This window comes from Sebastes umbrosus, chromosome 17 (genome assembly GCF_015220745.1).
Source record: "Sebastes umbrosus isolate fSebUmb1 chromosome 17, fSebUmb1.pri, whole genome shotgun sequence".
Taxonomy (NCBI): Eukaryota; Metazoa; Chordata; class Actinopteri; order Perciformes; family Sebastidae; genus Sebastes; species Sebastes umbrosus.
The window spans coordinates 13,558,972-13,581,736 of NC_051285.1; the positions used below are offsets into that span (position 1 = coordinate 13,558,972).

Sequence of the window (22,765 nt, forward strand, 5' to 3'; positions counted from 1 at the left end):
ACTAGAGATGTTTCGATACCATTTTTCCTTCCCGAATACGATACCAAGTACCGATCCAATATCGGCGTGATAAAAAAAATAGTTGTTTATTAGTAAACAGCTGTTTACTACTGACAATGTATGGATGTGATAGGATTACTATCTTTGTTGTATGGCCTGGCTCAGGTTAAACCTTTTGTAAAACATGCCGCATTGCTGTTTGCTATCTTCACGTGACAAACTACCTGCAATCAGTTCTTTTTCGCTGCTCTAAAACAGTAGTTGCCAGTGGCAGCCATGATACTAGCCATGAAGGCTACTGTTTTGGAGCGGTGAAGAAGAATTGAATTCCGGTTGAACAAGTGATTTTTTTTTCTGGGTTAATAAATTATGGTATTGAATCAGTGCATAGACTGGCGTACTCGCCGATACCCGAATTTTGAGCAGTATCAGACGCATTTCCGATACTGCCACGTAAATAAGTATTATAGTACAGATTCTGTGTTGTTTGTTCATAGTAAAAAAATCCACATCTGGTCATTTCCAGAGAGCAAAACCAGACTTTTTCTTGCAATTTATTGTCATGTTCTGGTGCATATTTTTACAAACAACATGTCGTCCTTGCAGTATATTTTTAATACAAATAATTGGCTGCTAATGCTGCTATCAAAACTGCTTATTTTACACCACTAGAGTGACAATTCAAGGTTTACAAACTGTATACAGTGCTGATGTTCTTGGCAACAAACCATGGCATAAAGCCACAAACTGTCTATATCAAGATTCATTCTGGCGTGAGTTATGTTGATGTCACCACCATGCCTTATAGAATCTGTATCAAGTCCACTGAGAGTCTTCTTGGGGCAAAAAAAAAGCAAGATATCGGGAAATCAACAAGGGCTGTTGAACTCCTGTCAAGAAAAATATCCGTATTTGAAGTCCATTCAGAGTCAAAACATCATGTCGTCCAGACCGTCTTCCATGAACTTCTTGTAGAGGGCCATGAACTTGGCAGTGAAGGCCTCGAGGTGGTAGATAGCTTTGTTGCCCAGCTGCAGTCTGTGTTCGTAGTAGGCTGCTATGTGGGCCACCTCGGTCTTCAGCTGACCATCGCAGTTACTCAACAACTCTGTTACCAGACCCTGTTAGAGGATTAGACGAGGAAAATTAATACGACCTTAAACATCACTCCAAACACTTTGACAGGAGATGATGTGTTGTAAACTGTACCTTCATAATGATATCAGCAGGGATACAGTGAGTCAGCAGCTCGTACAGCCTGGCTCGAACCTCCAACAACCTGGAACAGACACAGACGAGGATTCAGCATAAAAATATCCCCACACATCTGATTAACTTTCCAACTCTTCTCTCTCTTTGCCTCGCCTACCTCTGAGGGCTCTGCTGGCTGACGATGGCGTTAGCTGTTTCTCTGAGGTAGACCTCCCAGTCCGTCTGCGGGACGTCTTGGTCTGCCGAGAACGGATACCTGGGGAAGATTAATACAGGCTAAATAAGCAGATCCTTTTCGTTTATATTCAATTGCTAATCCACAGATGATGCCGTGGAGGATAATACGTTTTGTGACAACTTACTGCTGCACTCTGCAGGCCTCACACATCAAAAGGGCTTTGCGGAGGTTGCGACCAGACTTCTCAGTGATTTGCTTGGCCAGCTCAGGTGGGAGGAGCAGACCCTCCTTCTTACAGATTGATGTCAAGACATTACAGACCTGACCAAAAGGAATAACACAGAGACAAGGGGGGGAAAAAAGGTGAAATGTCGTCTTAACTTGTGCAGCAAATTTTAGGTATTCAAATGTGCTACTTTTAGATGATTACTAATTACAAATCTAAACCACATCATCTCCATCGTACCTCTTCTGTGCTCGGCAGAGGAACTCTGATCGCCAGACAACGGCTCTGAATTGGCCCGATGACTTTGGAGGTGGAGGTAGAGCAGAGGATGAGACGGCAGGTGGACATGTACTTTTCCATTGTCCGGCGCAAAGCATGCTGGGCGTCCTTCGTGAGTCTGTCCACCTCTGTTAGCAACACCACTGAGAAACAAAAGTGTGTCAAGGATTACTACGACAGTGACAGTCTGATAATGTTTTCACAGAGGATGGCATCAGGGAAAGCTAGTTAATAGACCGTTCTAAAACATGGACCGGCATTCACAGGTTAAAGTGGCACAAAGGCAAATGTGTCTGTCCTACCTTTGAACTCTCTCTGGGTGCTCGACTGGATCTGCTGCGACTGAGCCACAGTTTTAATCAGCTCTTGAATCACAACACGGTCCTGGTTTCCAGCATCACTGTATGGAACAGAAAAGAAATTAATTACTTTCTTTTGCTTGCTATAGCATACATATCTACCCTGGAAATCACTTCATTCATCATTAAGTTACCTTGCGTTGACTTCCAGGTGGTAGTTGCTGGCTATTGTGTTAATCTCAATTTTCTTCTTTGAGGGAGCCTGGAGTTGAAAAACACAAAACAGGGATGCAAGTAAGCCTTCATCAGACAATTTGATCATGATCTCATGAAGACTGAGGAGAGATGCCAGGAGAAACTGCATATCAGTGGTGTATTGTGAGGCAGTTATGGCATTATTTCCCCTCTCACCACGATGGTCTGGTGCTCTATGCGGAGCTTCTCCACCCCAGCTCCATACAGCTCCCTCAGCAGACACATGATGCGGGTCTTCTTCCCAGCGCCTGATGGCCCGTACACCAACAGGTGAGGGAAGTCGCCACATTGAACCTGGAACAAACATTTAATAGAAAGAGGTTTGCTTTATACAGTAGGAATACCTTTGCTTTGACTTCACTGGACTATCCAATTACTTGCCTTAATTTTCACTTGTGAGTTGTGTAGTCAAGTGATGCTTGGTAGCTCTACATTTACGAAAGCACCTATAACAAACTTTATATATAGCATTTTTCCAAAACAATGTTTACAAGGTGCTTTACATGGTAAAAACAACAGCAACAGAAACATGCACGTGTTAATCATAAAACAATAATAGCCCTATCCAAAACAATTAGAAAACACAGTAAAAAAAACATGGCAATTAACATTATATCGCAGGTCCTTCCTTCCTGCAGCTGTCAGACTCCACAACCAGCACTGCTCCCAGTAAACCACTATCACTTACACACCAAAAAACAATAACCGGATATTTTCAGGTGGAATTTAATTCATTCATTCTCACTGTGCAATATCATTTTCCTCTTGTGCAATTTTGTTAATAGTCTGTTTATTGTCAATAATATATATACTGCTCCTATTGTTATACTTCCTTCTATTTAAATGGTTCATATTTTGTTACACTTTGTTTAGCTCTTTTTTACTGTGTTAGCTGATGCATCTTGTTTTTTTTGCACTATCCCCTTTGCTGCTGTACACTTATAATTCCCCCACTGCGGGACTAATAAAGGAATATCTTATCTTATTAAAACTACAAAACATAAGTTTGAGAAGTAAAATAGAAGGCAAGTTTATAAAAGTTTGTTTTAAGAAGAATCTTAAATGGAGAGATAGACTTAGCCATCCTAATCTCTCATTTAAGGTTATGTGTCATTATTTGCGTTACCCCATCAGCAAAACAACATTAAAGCAAACATTTCAGAAACTGAAGGACATTGTGAGGTGAATCTAGCCTCTGACATGTTGTGTATTTGCTCCATAATAATGACTATGATGAACAATGCTATCACAAACAAGCTAGTTTAACTCAGGTTGCATGTCCAAATTTATATTTACACTTCAATGGCAGGGTTAACAACGTCCACAGGGAATCATTAATGTGTGTAAAGTTGATTAAACTTGTTGGTATATCAGCCTAACGTTATATAAGCAGCAGCTATTAGCTGTATGATGCTAATGCTAACACAGTGAACATAGTTATCATGCAGGTCGCTTCTCTCTCACCAGGTGTTTCAGCTGAGTCGCTTGTTCTTTATGATAGTCGAGCTTCCCGAGGGAAGTCGGTCGGTATTTGTCCACCCACAGACTCATTGTGTCATGAGTTTAGTAGCTGTTATCGTCCTTGTTGACAGCAGACAGACAGACTGACTCTTCTAAACTAACTCCCGCGAAATATGATTCATACGCGACCCGCGCTGCTGCTGCTGCTACTTCCGCTTGTCTTCTTCTTCTTCTTTGGTGTTTATTGGAGGTTGGCGGTGTATTACCGCCACCTACCGGAAGGAGCAGCAGGTCGAAGGGGAACTGCTACAGGTGAGTGTTAAATCCACCTTTTCCTCGTGAAACCCACAAAACTGTAAGTAGGTTATTGGACACAAGGCATTATCTGATAATGATAGGTTATTCATAACTGTATTCTGACAGAATTATGTATTATAAAGTATTAGAACAGCACTTTTAGCATGGCTGTGTAGCCAGCTAGCATAATTGTGCAATGCACCTGTCATGTCCTCAAAAGCTTAACTTAAGTAGAAGTAGAGATACCATGGTCTAAAGATACCCCTTTACAAGTAAAAGTTCTTAATTAAAAATATTACTTAAAGGTCCCATATCATGCTCATTTTCAGGTTCATACTTGTATTTTGCGTTTCTACTAGAACATGTTTTAAATGCTGTAATGTTCAAAAAACTTTTATTTTCCTCATCCTGTCAGCCTGAATATGCCTGTACTTACCCCATGGATGTATTAAAAGAAATGGATACAGTGTTGGAGGCGGGGCCCCGGTCATTCCTATGAGAGTTGCTCATTGGCACATGAAGTCTAAATGGTTCGACTTCTGTCTGGAAAAGTACCCGGATCTTGGCGGATCCTGAGCAACTAGGACATGCGCAGTAGCGTCCGCTCAGTCACATGACTCGGTCACTGGGTCCCAACGTCACGCCTTCGTCACGGCTTGGCGCTCCAGCCTTGGTCTGGGTCTCACTCACATGAATGGAGGAAGGGAAATAACTCTGGATTTAGCTATTAGTGCATCTTACAACTTTAAAAACAATTTTTTTTAAATAAGGGCTATTACAGTGTTCGTACTAGGAAGTTGATTCACCTCAAAAAAAAATGATCCGCTGAGTTACTGACGTCTCTTTCCCAATGTAAGTCTATGGGAAAAAGTCTTTTGGGGCCCAACGGCATCACGTGACTGACACGGAAGTTGCGGTACTGCCGTTTAGCCGCTGCGAAAGTCCGGATCGTTGACCGGCGAACTTCTCGGGGGCTTGTATTTACCCCCTGTCTGAAACGCTCCGTTTTAGCGCATTTTGACGGAATCGCAACAGAATTGTGTTGCTAGGCAACAGCTTGGGTCCATGTGTACTTCCTGTCAGCTGATGACATTAACATACACTGCAACCAGGATATAAACTAGGACACATTTAGAATGTTTACATTTAAAACTGTGTCAAGGGTCTAAATATTGTATATTTGTGACATCACGAATGGACAGAAATCCTGACAGCTTGTTTCAAATGCAGAGTTTCTGAATACGGGCTGTGTGTATTTCCTTGTGGATGGATGTTTTGATACATTCACAGTATTTATATAGGACTTAAGCCTGCTTTATAATAAAAAAAACATGAAAATCTCACTTTTTTATAATATGGGACCTTTAAATAAAAGCAGAAATACCATGGTCCAAAGACACTCCATTACAAGTAAAAGTTCTGAATTCAAAATGTTGCTTCAGTAAAAGTACTACTACTATCAGCAAAATGTAGTAGTAAAATACCTACTTAAAGTATCAAAAGTACAGTATATTATAGTAAAAGTAGTAGAAAGTAGTATTATGCAGAATGGCTCCTTTCAAATTGTTATGTTATTATAGAATATTAGTAGCTTATTTTAATGTTGTACTTGTGATTGTGGAGCAATACTTTATACTATTGGGTAGATTAGTAATATAGTACTGCAAATGTGGTGGAGTAAAGGTGTAAGATAGAATACAAATACTCAAGTAAAATACAACTATGTCAAAATTGTATTTAAGTACAGTACTTGAATGAATGTCTCTCCAGCAGTCCACAAGAGATGACCTCCACTAGTGTCACCCTTGCGTGACTTCTGTTGTTATGTTCAGGTATAAGTAGAGATGTGTCTGTATACCATACAGGACAGCCCTGGACAACACGTGTCATGTTGGGAGAAAGCCCAGCGGAGGACGAGGAGTTAAAAGCAGCTCACTTTCATCACATCACATCACATTAATCTGTTTATATCGTATATGGAATTGTAAGGATAGCATCTTTTCTTTTTTGCTGCAGATTTGCAGACATTTACAGTGAAAACAGTAAGGTTACAAAGAAACAACCAAGGAATGTGAGATAGTTAATCCCATTCAACCAAAACAAAAGCTCATAATGTCACTATGCTGTCATGCCATGCCATGACGAGAAGGTGTGTACTGGTGTGTACCTTTAGTACTGTACTTAAGTACAATTATGAGGTACTAAGTTGTACTTTACTTGAGCATTTACATTTTATGTTACTTTTTTCTTTTACTCAATTCCATTTTACTTTGCAAATTCAGATTATTAATAGAAAATCTGAAAAATAAATCAACTAATGACAACATTATGATGTATTATCACAGGTTAAGTTACCCAGCAGTATATAAAGTACTTAAACTTAGCTCCACCTTTACCAGCTGCAAGTGATGAACACATGCATCACTAATTATAATTCAATATATATTATATATTATGCTGAAATGGGCCATTCTGCATAATGAGTACTTTTATTTTTGATGCCTTGAGTCTATTTAGATGCTAATACCTTTGTACTTTTACTTAAGTAAGACTTTGAATGCGTGACTTTTACTTGTAACAAAGTATTTTTACACTGTAGTGTTGCTTCTTTAACTTAAGTAAAAGGTCATAAAGATTTTTTTTTTTTGGAGAAGCGTTCTAAATATGTTGCTTTATGCACAGGGGGTCTATGCCCTTGTTCTATGATCTCCACCTGAACAACCCATTTGTTTATCTAATAACTGGATTTTGGGCCATGCAAAAGGAAAAAAAAGGAAAAGAAAGTGCAGAATTTTTTACTTTCCAACACATACAGTGTTGGAAAGTACATTTTTCTTTGCTTATCTGACTTTGTGCACTTGAATGTTTATTGTCAAAATCAGGTTTTGTTGTCTTTCATATTTGACACTGTGTCTACCGTACACACTGTCAAGATAACACAGTTTACATAATTCATTGTGGGTGTATTGGTGTTTTTCTTGTGCAGTCAATCTTGATAAATGTTTTATGTGCTCTCCCTCGGTGGAATGGATTTATAGACTTCAGAAAATAAGACAATCATATCTGTCTAAAGCTTTTATAGATACTCATCCTCCTCTTTCGTTTCTCTAATAGTTTTATTGTATAGTTAATCTACCTGTCATACCTCACCTTGCCTTCCTTTCTCATCTTCTTCTTTGCCCTGCTTTCCTTCAACCTGACCCACCACCGGCTCCCTCTCTATGACAGGAATGTTCTATATGGAGCAGCGTGTCTCAGCAGGTTGGCGTAGCTTGTACTGAAATACAGTACATGTTTGAGTTAAATTAATTAGCATCCATCATCGCAGCAATGTAGGGCAGTGAAACATCTGGGACGGCTGCTGGAAGTTTATCAAGTTCATTCATGCAAGATAACTTATTTAGTTCATTCATAAGTATCACTTTGACTCATGAATAAGTGTGTTTTTATTCATGGCCTGATAGCTCAACGTGTGCTGATGCCGTATGGTCCAAAACACAGTGAAATTTCCAGTGGTATTTGGTTTGTTGCCTTTTCATCTGATAAATTCAACATAAAAAATCTCTTTTGACAGACCACAGACCTTGTTGTGAAAACTGTCAACTGTCCTTAAATGCTGAACTATCATGATGATCATTTTAATGTTGCTGATTTTTTTCAAATGTCATTTTGTGATGCCTAGACTGCAGCAATTTTACCATCACTGAGCTCCGTTCTAGTTGGATGAATTACAGCCAGTATCTCTATATCTGAACAAATAGATAGTCAGACAGACAGCACTCTGGCAGTGGTGGAAGAAGTATTAAGACCTTTTACTTACGTAAAAGTAGCAATACTACAGTGTAAAAATACTTTGTTACTTGTAAAAGCCCTGCGGTCAAGTAAAAGTACAAAATTAGCATTAAAATATACTTAGAGCACTTATTATGCAGAATGGCCCTTTTCATAATAATATATAATATTGAATTATAATTAGTGATGCACGTGTAATGTGTATACACTATATCACTTCAATGTTGCAGCTGTTAACGTGGAGATAATTTTACAAAGTAAAAGTACTTTATATACTGCTGGGTAACCTAACCTGTGATAATACATCATAATGTAGTAGCGATGCACCGATCTGACTATTTCAGTCCTGATACCGCTAGCAATACCTGGGCTTTGGGTATCCGCTGATACCGAGTACCGATCCAATACCAGTGTTTAATTTATAAGCTGTATGTCACACTGTGTGGAAGTGACTGGGTTCATTCTTTTATGTGTAAGGCAACATCAAGCTTGACTTCAACATTGCTTTTCCTAACTTTGTAAAACAAAATGTAACTAATAAATACATAGATGATTACTGAATTGTTATTTATTATTAAAATAATAAATTGTACACCAACAACTTGGTAAAAAAAAAATAAAAAAAAATAAAAATGAACAGGAATTATAATTCAAGTGTGAATCTTTTAATGCAGTAACAAATTGGTCAAAACTTAAACAGGAATTAAAATTCCAATATATGATGTCTATAGTATATAAACATCGGCCCCATTGTCACCGATATCCGATCCAGCTATTTGAGTCAACATCGGCCCGATATGCGATCCGGTATTGGTATCGGTGCATCCCTAATTAATAATCTGAATACGCAAAGTAACTAGTAATTAAAGCTGTCAAATAAATAGTGGACTAAACAGTAAAATATTTGCTTTCAAAATGGAGTGGAGTAAAAGTATAAAGTAACATAAAATGTAAATGCTCAAGTAAGTACCTCATAATTGTATTTAAGTACAGTACTTGAGTAAATGTACTTAGTTCCATTCCACCACTGCACTCTGGGAATAATATATTGTGATTGATGGTGGAGAGACATTTACTTGGTACACCCTGAACCTTGACCAGATCTCTTCTCCCCAAGACCTGGAGGGTCAAACAGGCCTCAACAGGTAGAATCATCCTCAAGGTTAAATAACAGGTCTGTGCTCTTGACCTACAAAACATAAAATCCAATGTTTGCTGGCAAACTTGAGGAATTCCTCAGTCTGTCGACAGCTTTGTAAGGACCTTAAGTACTTTCTAGTTAATCAAAGCTTACAGCGTTGCTGTAGTTACAAAAAGTATGAACTGAGAGAGAGATTTCGAAGAGAACATGTTAAAAGCATTACCTCATGTGTTGTCGAGGAATGTGCTTCTGAGGTGAAAAATCTTTCGCCTCGAGCCACGTTATACAGCATTGAGTGAAAAGGAGGAATGGGGAGGAGGGAATGTACGACTCAGACCTCAAGCCTATTAATCAAAGTCTTATTTGTCTTAAGTGCATGCAGCTATTTAACCTGTCTGATCATTTCCACAACAGAACTTTTCATTTAATTTGCTTTCAGTGCATAATTTATCTCCTTTTCTCTCTCGCTCTCACATGCAAAATAACAGTAACACACACACACACACACACACACTTGCACAGGTAGTACAAACACCTGCCTGTGGAACTCACTGTCTTCTTGCTGAGGTAATGTAGGAGGGGGAAGCATTCCTCAACCCTTTCTTTTTTTTCTCCTCCCCTCACAGCGTTTCATACCTTTTCGGAGGCACTCTTTCTGTATTATCGGCATCATGCAGCGTATAAGCAACACTACGGTGCCTCAGCTGGATACTTGTGTTACCATCAGACTGCTGCGTTGGATGACACAACTTCTGCACAAAAACGTCTGGTATGTTGAAATAACTATTCTGTGTTTCTTTATAAAGCAGCCTATTGTTCCTAAAATGTTTTTTTTTTTTTTTTTTTAAAAGAAACAGGTCACAGTTAGAGATTAGTGATTATATAAAATATTGTGTAAATTATCCAGCGCCTCTTAAATCAAACGTTTGAACAGTTTTGGTTACAGACTCTCTCACCGACCTGCCACACACATATTTTGAGTGTAATTCATTTGACAAAACGCACAATAAACAAAGTTAAAGATGAATTTGACTGATAGAATTTTTTTTTTTTCTCAAATGTTCTAGAGATATCGCAGTGATATTCGATATCGTGAATTCTATTGGCCACGATAATCGTGTATTGAAAATCTGATGTGACAGCCCAGGTTTTACAGTAATATAATTTGAACCCAATTTTAAGACCCACCTCTGTGTGTTTGAAAGACAAAGAAAAAATGACAGACAAGGAAAGGGTGTGTTGGCCGCAGCCGAAAATATCCACCAGGAAAAAACAATGTGTTTGAGCAAAATGCATTTGTCAAAAAAAAGTCTAAGACCTGCAGAGTGGTGCACTGTGTTTTTTTTTGTGAAAACAAACTTTGTTGACTTTAGCATGGGCCTGTCACAGGGCTGGCCGATATGATCAAAATCTTCTTAACTGATATATAGATCATTTCATATCTCAATAACAATATAGATCATATCATGATGTAGCATGTTTTCTGGTAATTTGATAAATAGTCTATTTGAAATATCACCGAATCACTGATTTAGAAGACATAATTGTGTATCACGATATAGATATATGATTTCATCACGATATGATTCCATCGAAAGACGATAACTTATCATATTGAATTATCGCCCAGCCCTACTATCGGGCCACGTCTTACTGAGCGTGAAATGATTGATTGACCAGATAAACCAAGCAGCAGTTGCATCCCTCTTAAGTTTGTTTGCAAATCCAAACTTGAATCCAGACATATATGACACTGGATTATACATGCACATATTCTTCAGTGTGTGAACATGAATCAATTTGCCCAAAGTTACATTCTGTGTCTCTTTCTTTCTCTCCAGCTCAGGTATCAAAGGAATTTTCCGGGGCATTCAAATGTGGGCCAAAGTGTAAATATCATCCACTTTATCTCAGTAGCTGTATGTTAAATGACGGTTCATCACGCTCCGTTTGAATGAGCCGCCGTTGTACTTACTATAAAAGACTCAACAGATGAAGACTGGTTCACTAGTGATGCATGGAGGTCCAGAAGCTGTTCAGCAGCAGCAGCCTAACAGGCATATTCACCCCCAGGCTGTGGGTGCCCCTTTGGGTGACCTGAGAGTAAAAGTTCCCCTCTTGACTGAAAGCTCCAACAACAAACTGAGAACCATGTCTGAACCTGCTCCTCTTCTGCACTGTGCTCCGGGTCCCGTGGCCAGTCATGCTCAAAGATGGAAGGAGCCGAAGGTGGACATCAGTAATACGACTGACGTGAAGCAGAACGGACACTGTGAAGGCAGTTCAGACGTGGATAAAAGTAGTTGCAACCATCCTCCAGCGTCTGCGAACGCATCAGAGGACTGTTCGTCGGATCTGATAAGAATAGTGAAGCACAAGCCGAGTGCCATTGTGTTCTGTGACAACCAGGTGATCTCTGACGTTGGAGAGTCCTCTTCATCCTCCACTGAAGAGAGAGAGGATGACGATGACGAGGAGGATGATTTTCCCGAGGCGTCACAATATAAGGAATTCCTGGTCAGTCGTCGCCGTAGAAACTTGAGCAGGAACAGGAAGTGCTCGAGGAAGAGACAGGATGCCCAGCCTAATGGCGCTGCTGCATCTGGCTGGCAAAAACCCACCAACAAGGGAAAACCTGAGTCCGCAGGTAGCCAGGAGGAAGAGGAAACGCTGCAGAAGAACAATGGAGAACAGGTAAGAAAAACAAGACAGGAGGCAAGTGATAACAAAGACAAATAATTCTTATTCACTGTGTAGAATTGCCAGAGAAAAATAAATCAGTCGCTGCATGCTTGTGTTACATTGCACTGCAGATAGTAGGCCTTTTTCACAGCAGACATGTTGACTTCTCATAGTAGGAAAAGTACATGTTCTACTAATAACATCTCAGGAAGCAATGAGCAAGCATGCACAACACCAGGACAATTCATTTTATTATTTTCACCTGTGCTTTTCCTACTATGACATGACAAACTGTCCAACTGTCCTAAAAAAGTCTATTTTGTAACTGTGAAACCTTCTTCCACCACTAGAGGGCAGCAAATTGCTTCAAACTGTTCAGCATGAGCTTGTTTCTACTTAACTACTACTATTGTTGCTTGTTGTATTTTTTCCAGTGTGTTTTCCAGATATTTTGAATAGTATAAATATAAATTCTTGTGATTTTATAAATGTTTCAATATCAACTAGAAACAATGTAATTGATTGCATCACTCATAATCTACACACTGTATACTGCACTTTATGTTGCAGTGTAGCAGGGGTATTCAGTTCAAATTCAAAGAGTTCCAGTAAGAGAAAATTTCCTCAAGCAAATCATAATGTCTGACTTGTGTTATGATTCAGTGCCATATATATTAAAATAGCCAGTAGTTGTATCAACGTCTGTATGTAGTCAAACTCAAATAAAGTACAATTCAATTCTATTTCAACGATATTTATTGTCAGTTTTCACATTGAACTGGAGGGATTATGACTAGTAAGTAGCCTAATAAATACGTTTTTTTTTTTCTTATTTTAAGTAAAATAAAGGTTGCATTTAGAAAGAAAATCAGTGCCGTAAAGGCTAGAAAAGCTGGGCCGGTTAAAATGGAAACGCTCTGTCAAAATGTAATAATTCTCAGTAGTTTATCGGTTATAGGTCAGGGTCTGGATAGGACGGATATAATATATATATATATATATATATATATATATATATAAATATAATTAGGGCTGACAATCAATTTAAATATTTAATCGTGTCCATAGTTAATCACATATTAATCCCACATTTTTTACCTGTTCAAAATGTACCTTAAAGGGAGATTTGTCAAGTATTTAATACTCTTATCAACATGGGAGTGGGCAAATATGCTGCTTTATGCAAAACAATGACAAATATTGTCCAGAAACCCTCACAGGTACTTAATTTGGTATGAAAAATATGCTCAATTCATTACATGGCAAGCTCAAGCCCAACAGGCAACAACAGCTGTCAGTGTGTCAGTGTGCTGACTTGACTATGACTTGTGTGAAACTGCCTGTGATTATCATAAAGTGGGCATGTCTGTAAAGGGGAGACTTGTGGGTCCCCATAGGACCCATTTTATTCACATATACAGTATATCCTCCTTCATCTATAACATTTGGAGATAAAGAGTTCATAATGGTTTGAATTCTTTGGATTATAGGTTTTTGAAGTGAAAGAGAAATCTGTGTTGAAAAGAGGAGGATCTGAGTAAAAAGGATTATTTTGGCAGGTATACCTTCAATCATAAATTCCTCTCATTTTTCCCCCGGCCCGGCCTGGCATCTCCACCTCCCAGCATGCACCGTACCAGCGGGCCATCCATGGTAGTAATAGTGTGAGCGTGCCCCTGACGGCGTTCTCACACCTGTCAGAGCAGCCCTCAGTCGCTGGCACGTTCCCACAACAGTCCTCTGGCACACTGCACGCTGTTCTGCCCTCTTGGACTGAAATGAAAGGATTTGTTCTCCCCGCGCTCCTTTTGTGATGTCGTTCTCAGAGTTTGACCAAGTAGCTTTTAAAGTCACTTATTGACAGGCTTATGCAGCGCTCATTTGAATACCTGTTAAGTCAAAGAGGCCCCATTGTGGCTCCGCATTCTTGGAATATCTTGGTTCGGGCTGTTTCGTCACACTCAACAATGTGGGTAACAATTTAGAGTAAAAAGTATTTAAACTGCATTTAGAGTGAAATTAATCTTACAAGCTTGGTTGTAATATTGTAATATATTTCTATCTTGTCCCAGTTTTGTTGGTGTTTTGAATCCTATCTCAGCCTTGGTCACTGGACACATTACTGTCTCAACCAATTCACTTACTTGATTATACAAACTATTATCTGTTTTTATAAAAAATTATTACACGTCTTTGTTAAATACTCAATTGTGATTGGTTAATCATGGTGTTCTACGCTCTATTATTTCTTTATAGCAGACCGTTGTTAAGAATAACAGACCGTTGCTGTGGGCACAGCTCTGATGTCGGACTCTGGCGGACCGTTTTTGTGTCAAATTATTGATTTCTTAAGTAAGTAACTGTGTAATAAGCAGGATAATGTACAGCCCGCGGGTCATTATTGTGAAATAAACCCTGACTGGGCGATGCGGCACCACGACCTGCTAGCTGTACATTATCCCGTTTATCACAAAGCTACTTATTTAAGAAAGCAATAATTTGACACAAAAACGGTCTGCCAGAATCCGAGATCAGAACTCTGTCCATAGCAACGGTCTGTTATACATAGCAACGGTCTGCTATAAAGAAATAACAGATCGTAGAACGTTGTGATTGACCAATCAGAATCGAGTATTCAACAAAGCCGTGTAATAATTCACAACAACGACCGGGTCGCTGTACATTATCCCTTACATAAAGTTGTGAATTGAGCATCGTAATCTTTCATTACCAGAAAAACACAACATGCAACCAGTCAGTCATTACTGTAATTTCCAGTGGTATATTAAGCCTGTGGATTTGGAAGATCACCAGAATTTGTTTGCAAGTGAAGCTACTGCTGCTCACATCTCCTCTACTATTATTTAGTTACAGTACCAACATGATATTGTTATTGATTCATGCACACATACCTTTCATCTCAGATCAGCAGTAAGCACACTTAGAGTACAGACGAAGGATAGTCTACACGTCGTCATTTATTCATAGACTTATGTGTCAGGATAATGGGTATTTTAGCCTTTCCAAGACAGCTCAGACAAATAATGAAATGGTCTTGAGATATAGGGATGCATTAAGAGCTCTATCCTCTGTATACATACTACTTGGGTCATAAGCCTATTAACATTTCATGAACTTTGAGAGCACTCTGCTGTGAAAAGTAAATGTGCGCACATGGGTGTCTATGCGCAAGCCACAGTGTGCATATGTGTTCATTTTACGCGCCACTCTGCTCATGTTTGCAGTCACTCATGCCGCTGAAAGGCCTCCGCGCCCTGCGCTCTCCCCTCGCCCCGGCTCTGTCCCCCATAGTGAGGGTAAAAATAGCACCCTGCTGCACATAGACAGCCTTCTGTGCTCCTGTGTGTAGGAATCTGGAGATGTGGGGGCTGTAACACACAGGAAATGGCTTTACTGCCAAGGCCGTTACTGCAGATATTTTTTAAACTGGTCAACATGATGGGGTTGGGAGTGGGAGTGGACAGAAGGGTGTGTTTGTGTGCGTGAATGGGTGGGTGTGGGCCTGCGTGTATGCATGCATGTGTCTATGCACGTATGTGTTTGAGTGAGGGGGCTGTTTTTGGACTTCAAGCTCCTCAAAGGGGCCCTATGTGCTGCTATCAGCCTCTGGGACTCTGGGATTGGCAGCGGAGCCCAGAAACAAAGCAGTTTGTTCATTTCCTGGAAAGCCAGCGAACAAGTGTCTCAGTCAGAGTCCATGACCAATGGGTAGAGAGGGAAAGAGAGGGAAAGCGAGGGGTTTAGGTATGTGCATAAACTGAGCTGTAATGGAAGGGACAGATATTACAACACATTTACATAACGTGCGTTGACCACACTGCTGTTTTTATATAGTTCAAAGGCAGTTTATTTAGGTGTCTTTATGTGTGGCTTCAGTGTTTCTCTTTTATCAAAAACCTCCTTGCTCTACAATAATCTCATTGAGAAGGTGTCACCTCCTCCAGAGTGCAGGCCAGGGTACACTGTGTACCCCTGGTCGGGCTGACAAAGCACAATGTTCATCTGCGAGGAGGCTAGAGGCAATGAAGGGTGGAGTAAGTGGATGAGGAAGAGGAGTGTGTGTTGGGTTAGCTTCAGCAGACGAGACCAGCATACATCAGTGTAACCCCAGAGTTTGTCCTTGTGCCATGCTAACGTGTGTGTTTGTGTCTTTTGACCTGTGTGTGTGTTCAGGCTGCTGCGTCCTGTGAATCCATGACCCTGCTGATGAATAAGTTGGATCACCTCAATGAGGGGATCCAGGAAGTCCAAAGCGCTGATTCCTCCCACTCAGACGTGGCCAATGCTGACGAGGAGCAGCAGAGCACCACGGTAAGTCAAGTACAGTTAAATCAAGTCAAGTCTGATTTATTTATATGATGCTTTGAACAGGCTTCGGATATGGAATCATGATTAAAACTAGAATGGCACTCGGAGAGCTCAGACCTCCGCCAAGGTGGGTGACTTTAAAAACAGATCACAGCTCCCAGCTGGCGGTACCGTGAGGTGGTCGGCTTATTATTAACACGGTGTGTTTCCGTGTAAGGTATCGGCGGTTGCCTCTCTCATTCAGCAGCCTTGTTATGTCTGTATAACGTTACACTACGTTGTCTCTCATCCCGTCATCTACCGTTTTTTTCTTTTTTTGCCGCGGACGGCCAGCAGCTCCCGCGCCTCGATGTCTCGCCACACATCCACACACGTATCTCTCTGCTCTCAGAAGGAGGAGGGGTCACGCGTCATCAACGCGTCATCAGTTACACTGCGCATGTGTTATACCCTCTGGTCTTAATGCTCAGTCTGTTCGGAATTCTTAAAAAAATTCCTGAATCCGGATCATGATCTGGATCGCCACCAAAATGTATGGATTGTTCATTGCGCTACACTCCACACCTCCAAAAAATTTCATTCAAATCCATCTTGAACTTTTGGACAGACAAACAGACAGACAGACCAACAACTAACAAACCAGCTGCTCAGAGACAGCAGGTTCCAGCTTGGCTCTGATTGGTTGTTTTTCTTCCGGTCTATGAAATCTTGCAGATGCCGTTAGGAGCACCGTAGAACACCGGAGGACACAGAGGAACATGATTTTTTTTTCAGATTACTGGTCTCATGCACTACCGTCAGGATATAGTGACCGTTTTATAAAAAAAAATTGTTTTAATCATATTTGCTCCAGTCTTGCCTACTGCTGCTTTAAGTATATAAATCACATAAAGGTTTGCATGAACTTTGAATTTATGAAGGAATTATATAGTTTTGATTCGACTGCAGCGTAACCAAAGTGCCATTACTTTCAGTAATATATCAATTTTTTAGACAAAGTTCATTACTGTAGCAATACTTTACACCATACCATTCGTGGCCACACACACTCAAGTGTGAGGAATTTACCATTGAGTCATCACACAGTTTACCGCACACATGTTCGGCCTACTTAGTGGAATGGGTTGCCAGTCTCTCCCTCTATTTAATATGGGGTAGATTCATTAAGAATAATAGTTTGGATGGGCTCCAAGCCTGTTGTTTTTCCGCCATTAAAGCCTTTCCTATATCACATGGCCTCCATCTGGAAACAGCATCAATCCTCCAAGAACCCCAGATAGAGCGAGCTGAGCCCAGACCAGTTTGCTGTTATTTTAAAGGTTTATTTAACATAATTTCTGGAGGGAAATTGTAGCTAGCTCCTGTGCTGGGCTCGTCTGCTCTGCGCTCCTCTCACATTACATTCCTGTTGCCTCATTACGCTTACCAAGTGTAAATCTGGTAACCTCAAACAGCTCTTAAACCAACAGCACAGGACTTTAGGAATTCTTATAAAAAGGCTGCATTTAATCGAGCTAATCTTAATCAAACTGTCTGGCAAGCCAGTAAAGCAGTGAAACGGACATTTTTAGCTTTGTGTGTCACATTATCTGTCAGGTATTTTTATGTAACACTAAAGTATTTGCAGTGGGGGTCGATTTTTTTGCAGTGATACATTATGGCAAAAATACACGATACAACACAATATGATGGTCAATAAAATGAAAAATCAATAAGAGTGTTCTGTTCAGCTCCCTGCCTTATAGTGGAAGAGGAGCTGAGAGACCATTTATCCCAAACATGTCAACTATTTATAGGGTAATAAAGATTAAATGACCTCAGCCCAGAACGGTGATGCACCTTTTTTTTTTTTGGCAGTAAAAGTTATTCAGGGCAGAGAGATAAGAAATTATGATTCATTTGAATAGAAGTAATAAAGATAAATTCAGTAGTTAAAGGGATAATTCGGATGTTTTTAAGAGGGGTTGTATGAGGTACTTATCCATAGTCGGTGTATTACTTACAGTAGACGACGGTCGGTACGCCCCCAGTTCGGAGAAGAAGACAGGAGTTACCACACGGAAACAAAGTAATGTACTGCTGTGGACTGGTCCGGCAGCAAAACGTATATTAGCCACCTAAAAGAAAGGCTCACCTAAAAAGATCTATATCAGTTTAAGTGTACGCTATATTTAGAAAATGTTCACCGGTTTTCCTTTCCGATGAAACAGCTACACAGTCTATATTTACGATGGAGAACTGAAGCCGTTATCTATGCTTTTGCCAAAGCAACCAGACTCCATTGCAAAAAACAGTCATTTTACGTCGCAGAACACGGGAGTTACTGGTCTACCGCTGCCCTGATCGGTTAGTTTGTTTATATTATTGTGTGACTTTGGTTAGTTCGGATTCACCGAAATCACACAATAGCACAAACAAACTAACCAATCGAGGCAGCGGTAGCCCAGCAACTCCCGTGTTCTGCAAGGTAATATTAAAGTTTTTTTCAATGGAGTCTGGTGGCTTTGGCGAGAGCATAGATGATACAACAGCTTCAGTTCCCCGACAGAAAGGGCTGTCGAACAGCAAGGTTAAATATCCTATAGAAATTCTATAGAAAATATTCTAACTATAGCATACACTTGGTGTGTCAAGGCCTTTCGACTTGTATTCTGACAGATGGATTTTCCAATGTGGGAATTTTCTCCATTAAATTCCTGTTGGTTGAATGAGAGAGCGGAACAGAAACAAAAGCTCATCTAACAAACCACTTAAATTAAGAGTTACAAATGTGGAAATAGAGTCACGCCAAAATTAGAAATTCAGATGAGAAATTGACTGACTTTCAGTTTGAACTGTGTGTTTTGGGGACACAGTGTGCCTGATGTTGTTATCTAACTGTGACCGCATAGTTAGAAAATTAGCAACGGCATCATGTCATCTCTATGATGGAAATGCTCCACGGGGTCAGAAAGGGAATTTTCTACACAGACAAGCATTGTACGTTGCAATGAAGGGAAAATGTGTCTCTCTGCGCATGCATTTTGAAGATTGGATTCTTGCACGCTGTTTACGGAAATTTATGCCATTCCTCCTTCACTTTCAGTTACACACGCTCACATTTTCACACACGTCCATGTTATCGACTCAGTGCTGGAACGGGAGGGGAGAGCGGGAAGCACAGCGGCGGCGGGTCTTCCCACTGAAGTGGTACAGTAGTTGAGTCATGAGGTCAAGCACGGATGGACTTTCCAGTGTTGTCACTGAGCGGAGATACAGAGGGGACAAGAATGGGCTGGATAAGGTGGGGATTTTTCAGAATGAGAGAAGGGCAGACACATCATCAGCAGTGTCTTATATCTTCAAACACTCCCCACCAGCACCAGCTTCACTAAATACTCCACCGAAATCAAACAGAGATACAGAGTGCTGCTGAAGAGGCAGGTTACATGACGACAGGGACCAGGGTAAGAGACTGGAGGACACACAGCTACATAGAGACTGATATTAAAGGTGCTACAGTATGTCTTGCATTTATTTTGAGACATTACTGCAATAAATATTAACAAACAGGACAATAAATGACAGGAATGGATAGCAGTTTAAACTGTATGTCAGTTGTCTTGACAGCATTATGATGAAACAGAAGAAGAGTTTCTTATAAAGACATACAGAGGACATATTCAAAATGTATATTCTGTTTGTGGAGGAGAAAGAGAGGGAAAACAATAACTAATGGGCTTTACACAATATATTGTCACCTTGAGAACCACTAGCTGTAAGAATACAGTTTACATGAGGATCATTTTACCCATGTTCAACAACTGTTTAACAACAATTGATGATTTTATACTGAGGTAAAAATGCTGGATGTGTTTATTTGTGTGGGTATTTGACCTTTTGACTGTGTTTAGCCTTATTCATGATATTAGTTTTGTAGTTGACAAAAACAACCTCTCCCCAGAGTCCACTCAGCAGCTTTTTCTGGATCTTTTGATTATATGACATGATCTTCCTACGCAGTTGGAGTTTCCCAGGAGATGTTCAAACTTCCTTTTATTCTGGGAACTTTTAAGGATTTCTTGCATTGCCTTAAAAGTTACAGGATGGGCCTTTTGATGTGATTGTATTTGTCAACTGCTGTTTCCAAGGTCAAGACTGAACTTTCAGTTTCAAATTTGAAGCTAACATGGACGAGAAGTCCTTTAAAGGACCAGTGTGTAACAATTAAGGGTATCTATGGCAGAAATGGAATATAATATTAATAACATTTTTGCCTTTTCAAGTTTTCACGTGGGCCACCGTAGTTCTCCAACACGGTTGGCACACGTGAGAAGTTTTAGTTGGCGGCAATATTCAACCTCACCACTTGATGCCCCCAGATCCTACACACTGCAACTTTAACTGCTCATTAAAAATTTAAATTTTCACTGAATTTTGACCACTGGGCAACATCACCTGCCGAGGAAGATCATGTAATATGATCGAGAGCTCCAGAAAAGGTTGTTTTTGTCAACTTCCAAGGCCAATAAGGAACATTCAATCTCAGTTAGCGTTACAGTATCTTGTGTTGGGTTAAAGGAGCACCTTTTCTGTGCCCTCTATCTGACTCCTTCTTCTTTGTCCTCCTAGGATGCTCCGGCTGCGGGCAGGACGGCGAGCCGTGCGCTGAGTCACGATCAGGAAACCTCCAGAGCTCCAGACAGGCCTGAGCCACTGACCAGGCGGCGCTCGCGACCTTTGACCCGCAGCAGACCGCTGACCCGCTCGTCCCTCTCGTCCCCTACACATCTACACGCTCGACGGGCCAGGGTGAGCGAGACTGTACTTCTGTGGGTGTGTCTGGGAGTGTTTGGGAGTTACACTAAAAATGTTGGGTCAGTCTGCCAAAACTCTGAACTTCATGGCAACAACTTGTTTAGTTATATGTCTGGAGGGACTTTGTGGTCAAAAATGAGTAACTATAATGAGTGTTTGTGTATGCTACTTCCTGCTTACTACTCACTACACATTATAGATTGCAAGCTCTTTGGAAAGATACAGAAAAACATCCATTTGCCAAAACTAACCCAACCTGAAATGTGCCCTGAATACTTTATTTAATCACAAATGCAACTAGGCTACAGTCCACTGCAGCTTCTCCTATGTGAAAACCACTTTGGCCCAGTTTTTCTCAGCTGATTATTACGTCAGGTTACCACTCACAAGCAGATTTGACGTCTGCGATTTACCCTCAATTTGATCAGCTTACAGACTGAAACCTGCTCTTAACTCGTGCTTTAGAAACAGCGTGGACGCTCTAACACTTTGCAGCTGACCGTGCAGACAAGAGCTTCAGAGACTCGACTGATTGATATAAGTTGATCAGTCAACCATCTGAGGAAAGGTCTTGATGTCTACTAAACTCAATTTGTCACATCTTTTGAGTGAAGGCCTATTTTGTGCTGTATATTGTGGACAGGGACTTGTTGGTTTTTGGGACAAACTGATCTTTGCACTGCCTTGTTATATTCTTTGTCTTCCACTGGGAATTTCTCCCCAAAGCTCTTTACTGGAAAATCTGTGTTTTTTCTCACTTTCTCTTTTAACTATTTCTTGTAAAGTCTCAATTTCCCCCCGTCCCGTTTCTTCTCTCTCCTCCCTTTCTCCGGGCTTCTGTCCAGTCTGCAAGTCCCCCTGCTGTTGTGTAAATAAGGTGAAATAGAAGGATGAGACAGCTCTTGCAGTATGCAAGGTCAGCTTTTTCAGTGAGTCAGCACTGCGGCAACAACAAAAACTACCGAAAATACACGACTGCTCAGCAGGTGCAACTGTCAGCCAGATGAGGGGAGGTAAAGAGCAAAAAAATGAAGAAATAATTTAATTGATTTTGATATTTTATAAATGTTAATAACAAAAACATTAATCTAGAAAGTTTATTCTTGACAATGGAAATAGTAGTTTGTCAAACAATGCCAATTCAAGGTCCACTTACTAGCTTTTCCTGCAGCTTTCAACCACATCACCTGGTTTTCATCAGTGGATGGAGTTTGCTCAGTTGTCATGGATATGGCTCTGTTGGCAGTTGCTTTTAGCGCTTTTAAAGGACCAGTGTGTAACATTTAGGGGGCTCTATTGGCAGAAATTGAATACAATATTAATAAGTATGTTTTCTTTAGTGTATAATCACCTGATAATAAGAATTGTTGTTTTTTCGATACATTAGAATGAGACATTTATATCCATGGAGTACGCCTATTTTGCACCGCCATGTCTCTACAGTAGCCCAGAACGGACAAACCAAACTCTATTAACTTTTCCTGCTTGTGCCGGAGTCGATAACGTTACCCGCTGCTGCCGTCGCCGACACTCTCTCTCTTGCTTCACCTCTCACTTACCACGTACACACACACTCTACGCTTGGCACAGCGGAGAGGCTTCAGTTGGTTATAATCTGCAAACTCACCTCTAAATACCGCCAGATCCTACACACTGCTCCTTTTAGACTTCTCGTCCATTTTCTCTCAATAGTTGAGCATGACATTTCAGTCTTGATATTGGAAATAGTAGTTTGACAGAACGCATGATTAAAAGCTCTGGAAAAAGCTAGTAAGTGGACCTTGAGTTGGGATTGTTTTGTAAGACCACAAAAATGT

At 40.4% G+C, this 22,765-nt stretch overlaps 2 protein-coding genes across 3 annotated transcripts in view; one reads left to right on the forward strand and one right to left on the reverse strand.

The window, feature by feature from the left end:
- Positions 1-540: 540 nt before the first annotated feature.
- Positions 541-4,101, reverse strand: rfc3 (replication factor C (activator 1) 3). Its single transcript, XM_037748294.1, has 9 exons — positions 3,914-4,101; positions 2,606-2,743; positions 2,389-2,456; positions 2,198-2,295; positions 1,857-2,038; positions 1,575-1,711; positions 1,370-1,468; positions 1,210-1,279; positions 541-1,121 (listed from the first exon to the last, which is right to left on the reverse strand). The coding sequence occupies exons 1-9, from the start codon at positions 3,998-4,000 to the stop codon at positions 930-932; spliced, it is 1,071 nt and encodes a 356-aa protein (XP_037604222.1). The 5' UTR covers positions 4,001-4,101; the 3' UTR covers positions 541-929.
- Positions 4,083-22,765, forward strand: part of LOC119475507 (stAR-related lipid transfer protein 13-like) — a 66,613-nt gene continuing 47,930 nt past the window's right edge. The window contains exons 1-5 of one of the 2 annotated variants that reach the window (XM_037748287.1): positions 4,083-4,222; positions 9,767-9,909; positions 10,982-11,834; positions 16,017-16,154; positions 20,763-20,942. In XM_037748287.1, coding sequence (XP_037604215.1) covers positions 11,133-11,834; positions 16,017-16,154; positions 20,763-20,942 — 1,020 coding nt within the window. In that variant the 5' untranslated portion in view covers positions 4,083-4,222; positions 9,767-9,909; positions 10,982-11,132. Of the gene's footprint in view, positions 4,223-9,766; positions 9,910-10,981; positions 11,835-16,016; positions 16,155-19,519; positions 19,598-20,762; positions 20,943-22,765 lie in introns of those variants that run through there. The other variant, XM_037748290.1, reaches the window with a different exon arrangement.

Excerpts from the sequence above, each read along its gene's own strand:
- rfc3 (XM_037748294.1), bottom strand. The coding sequence starts at position 4,000 with ATGAGTCTGTGGGTGGACAAATACCGACCGACTTCCCTCGGGAAGCTC. Across the intron at positions 2,744-3,913 it reads CGACTCAGCTGAAACACCTG|GTTCAATGTGGCGACTTCCC; the intron begins GTGAGAGAGAAG and ends TGTTTGTTCCAG. Across the intron at positions 2,457-2,605 it reads TAGAGCACCAGACCATCGTG|GCTCCCTCAAAGAAGAAAAT; the intron begins GTGAGAGGGGAA and ends TTTCAACTCCAG.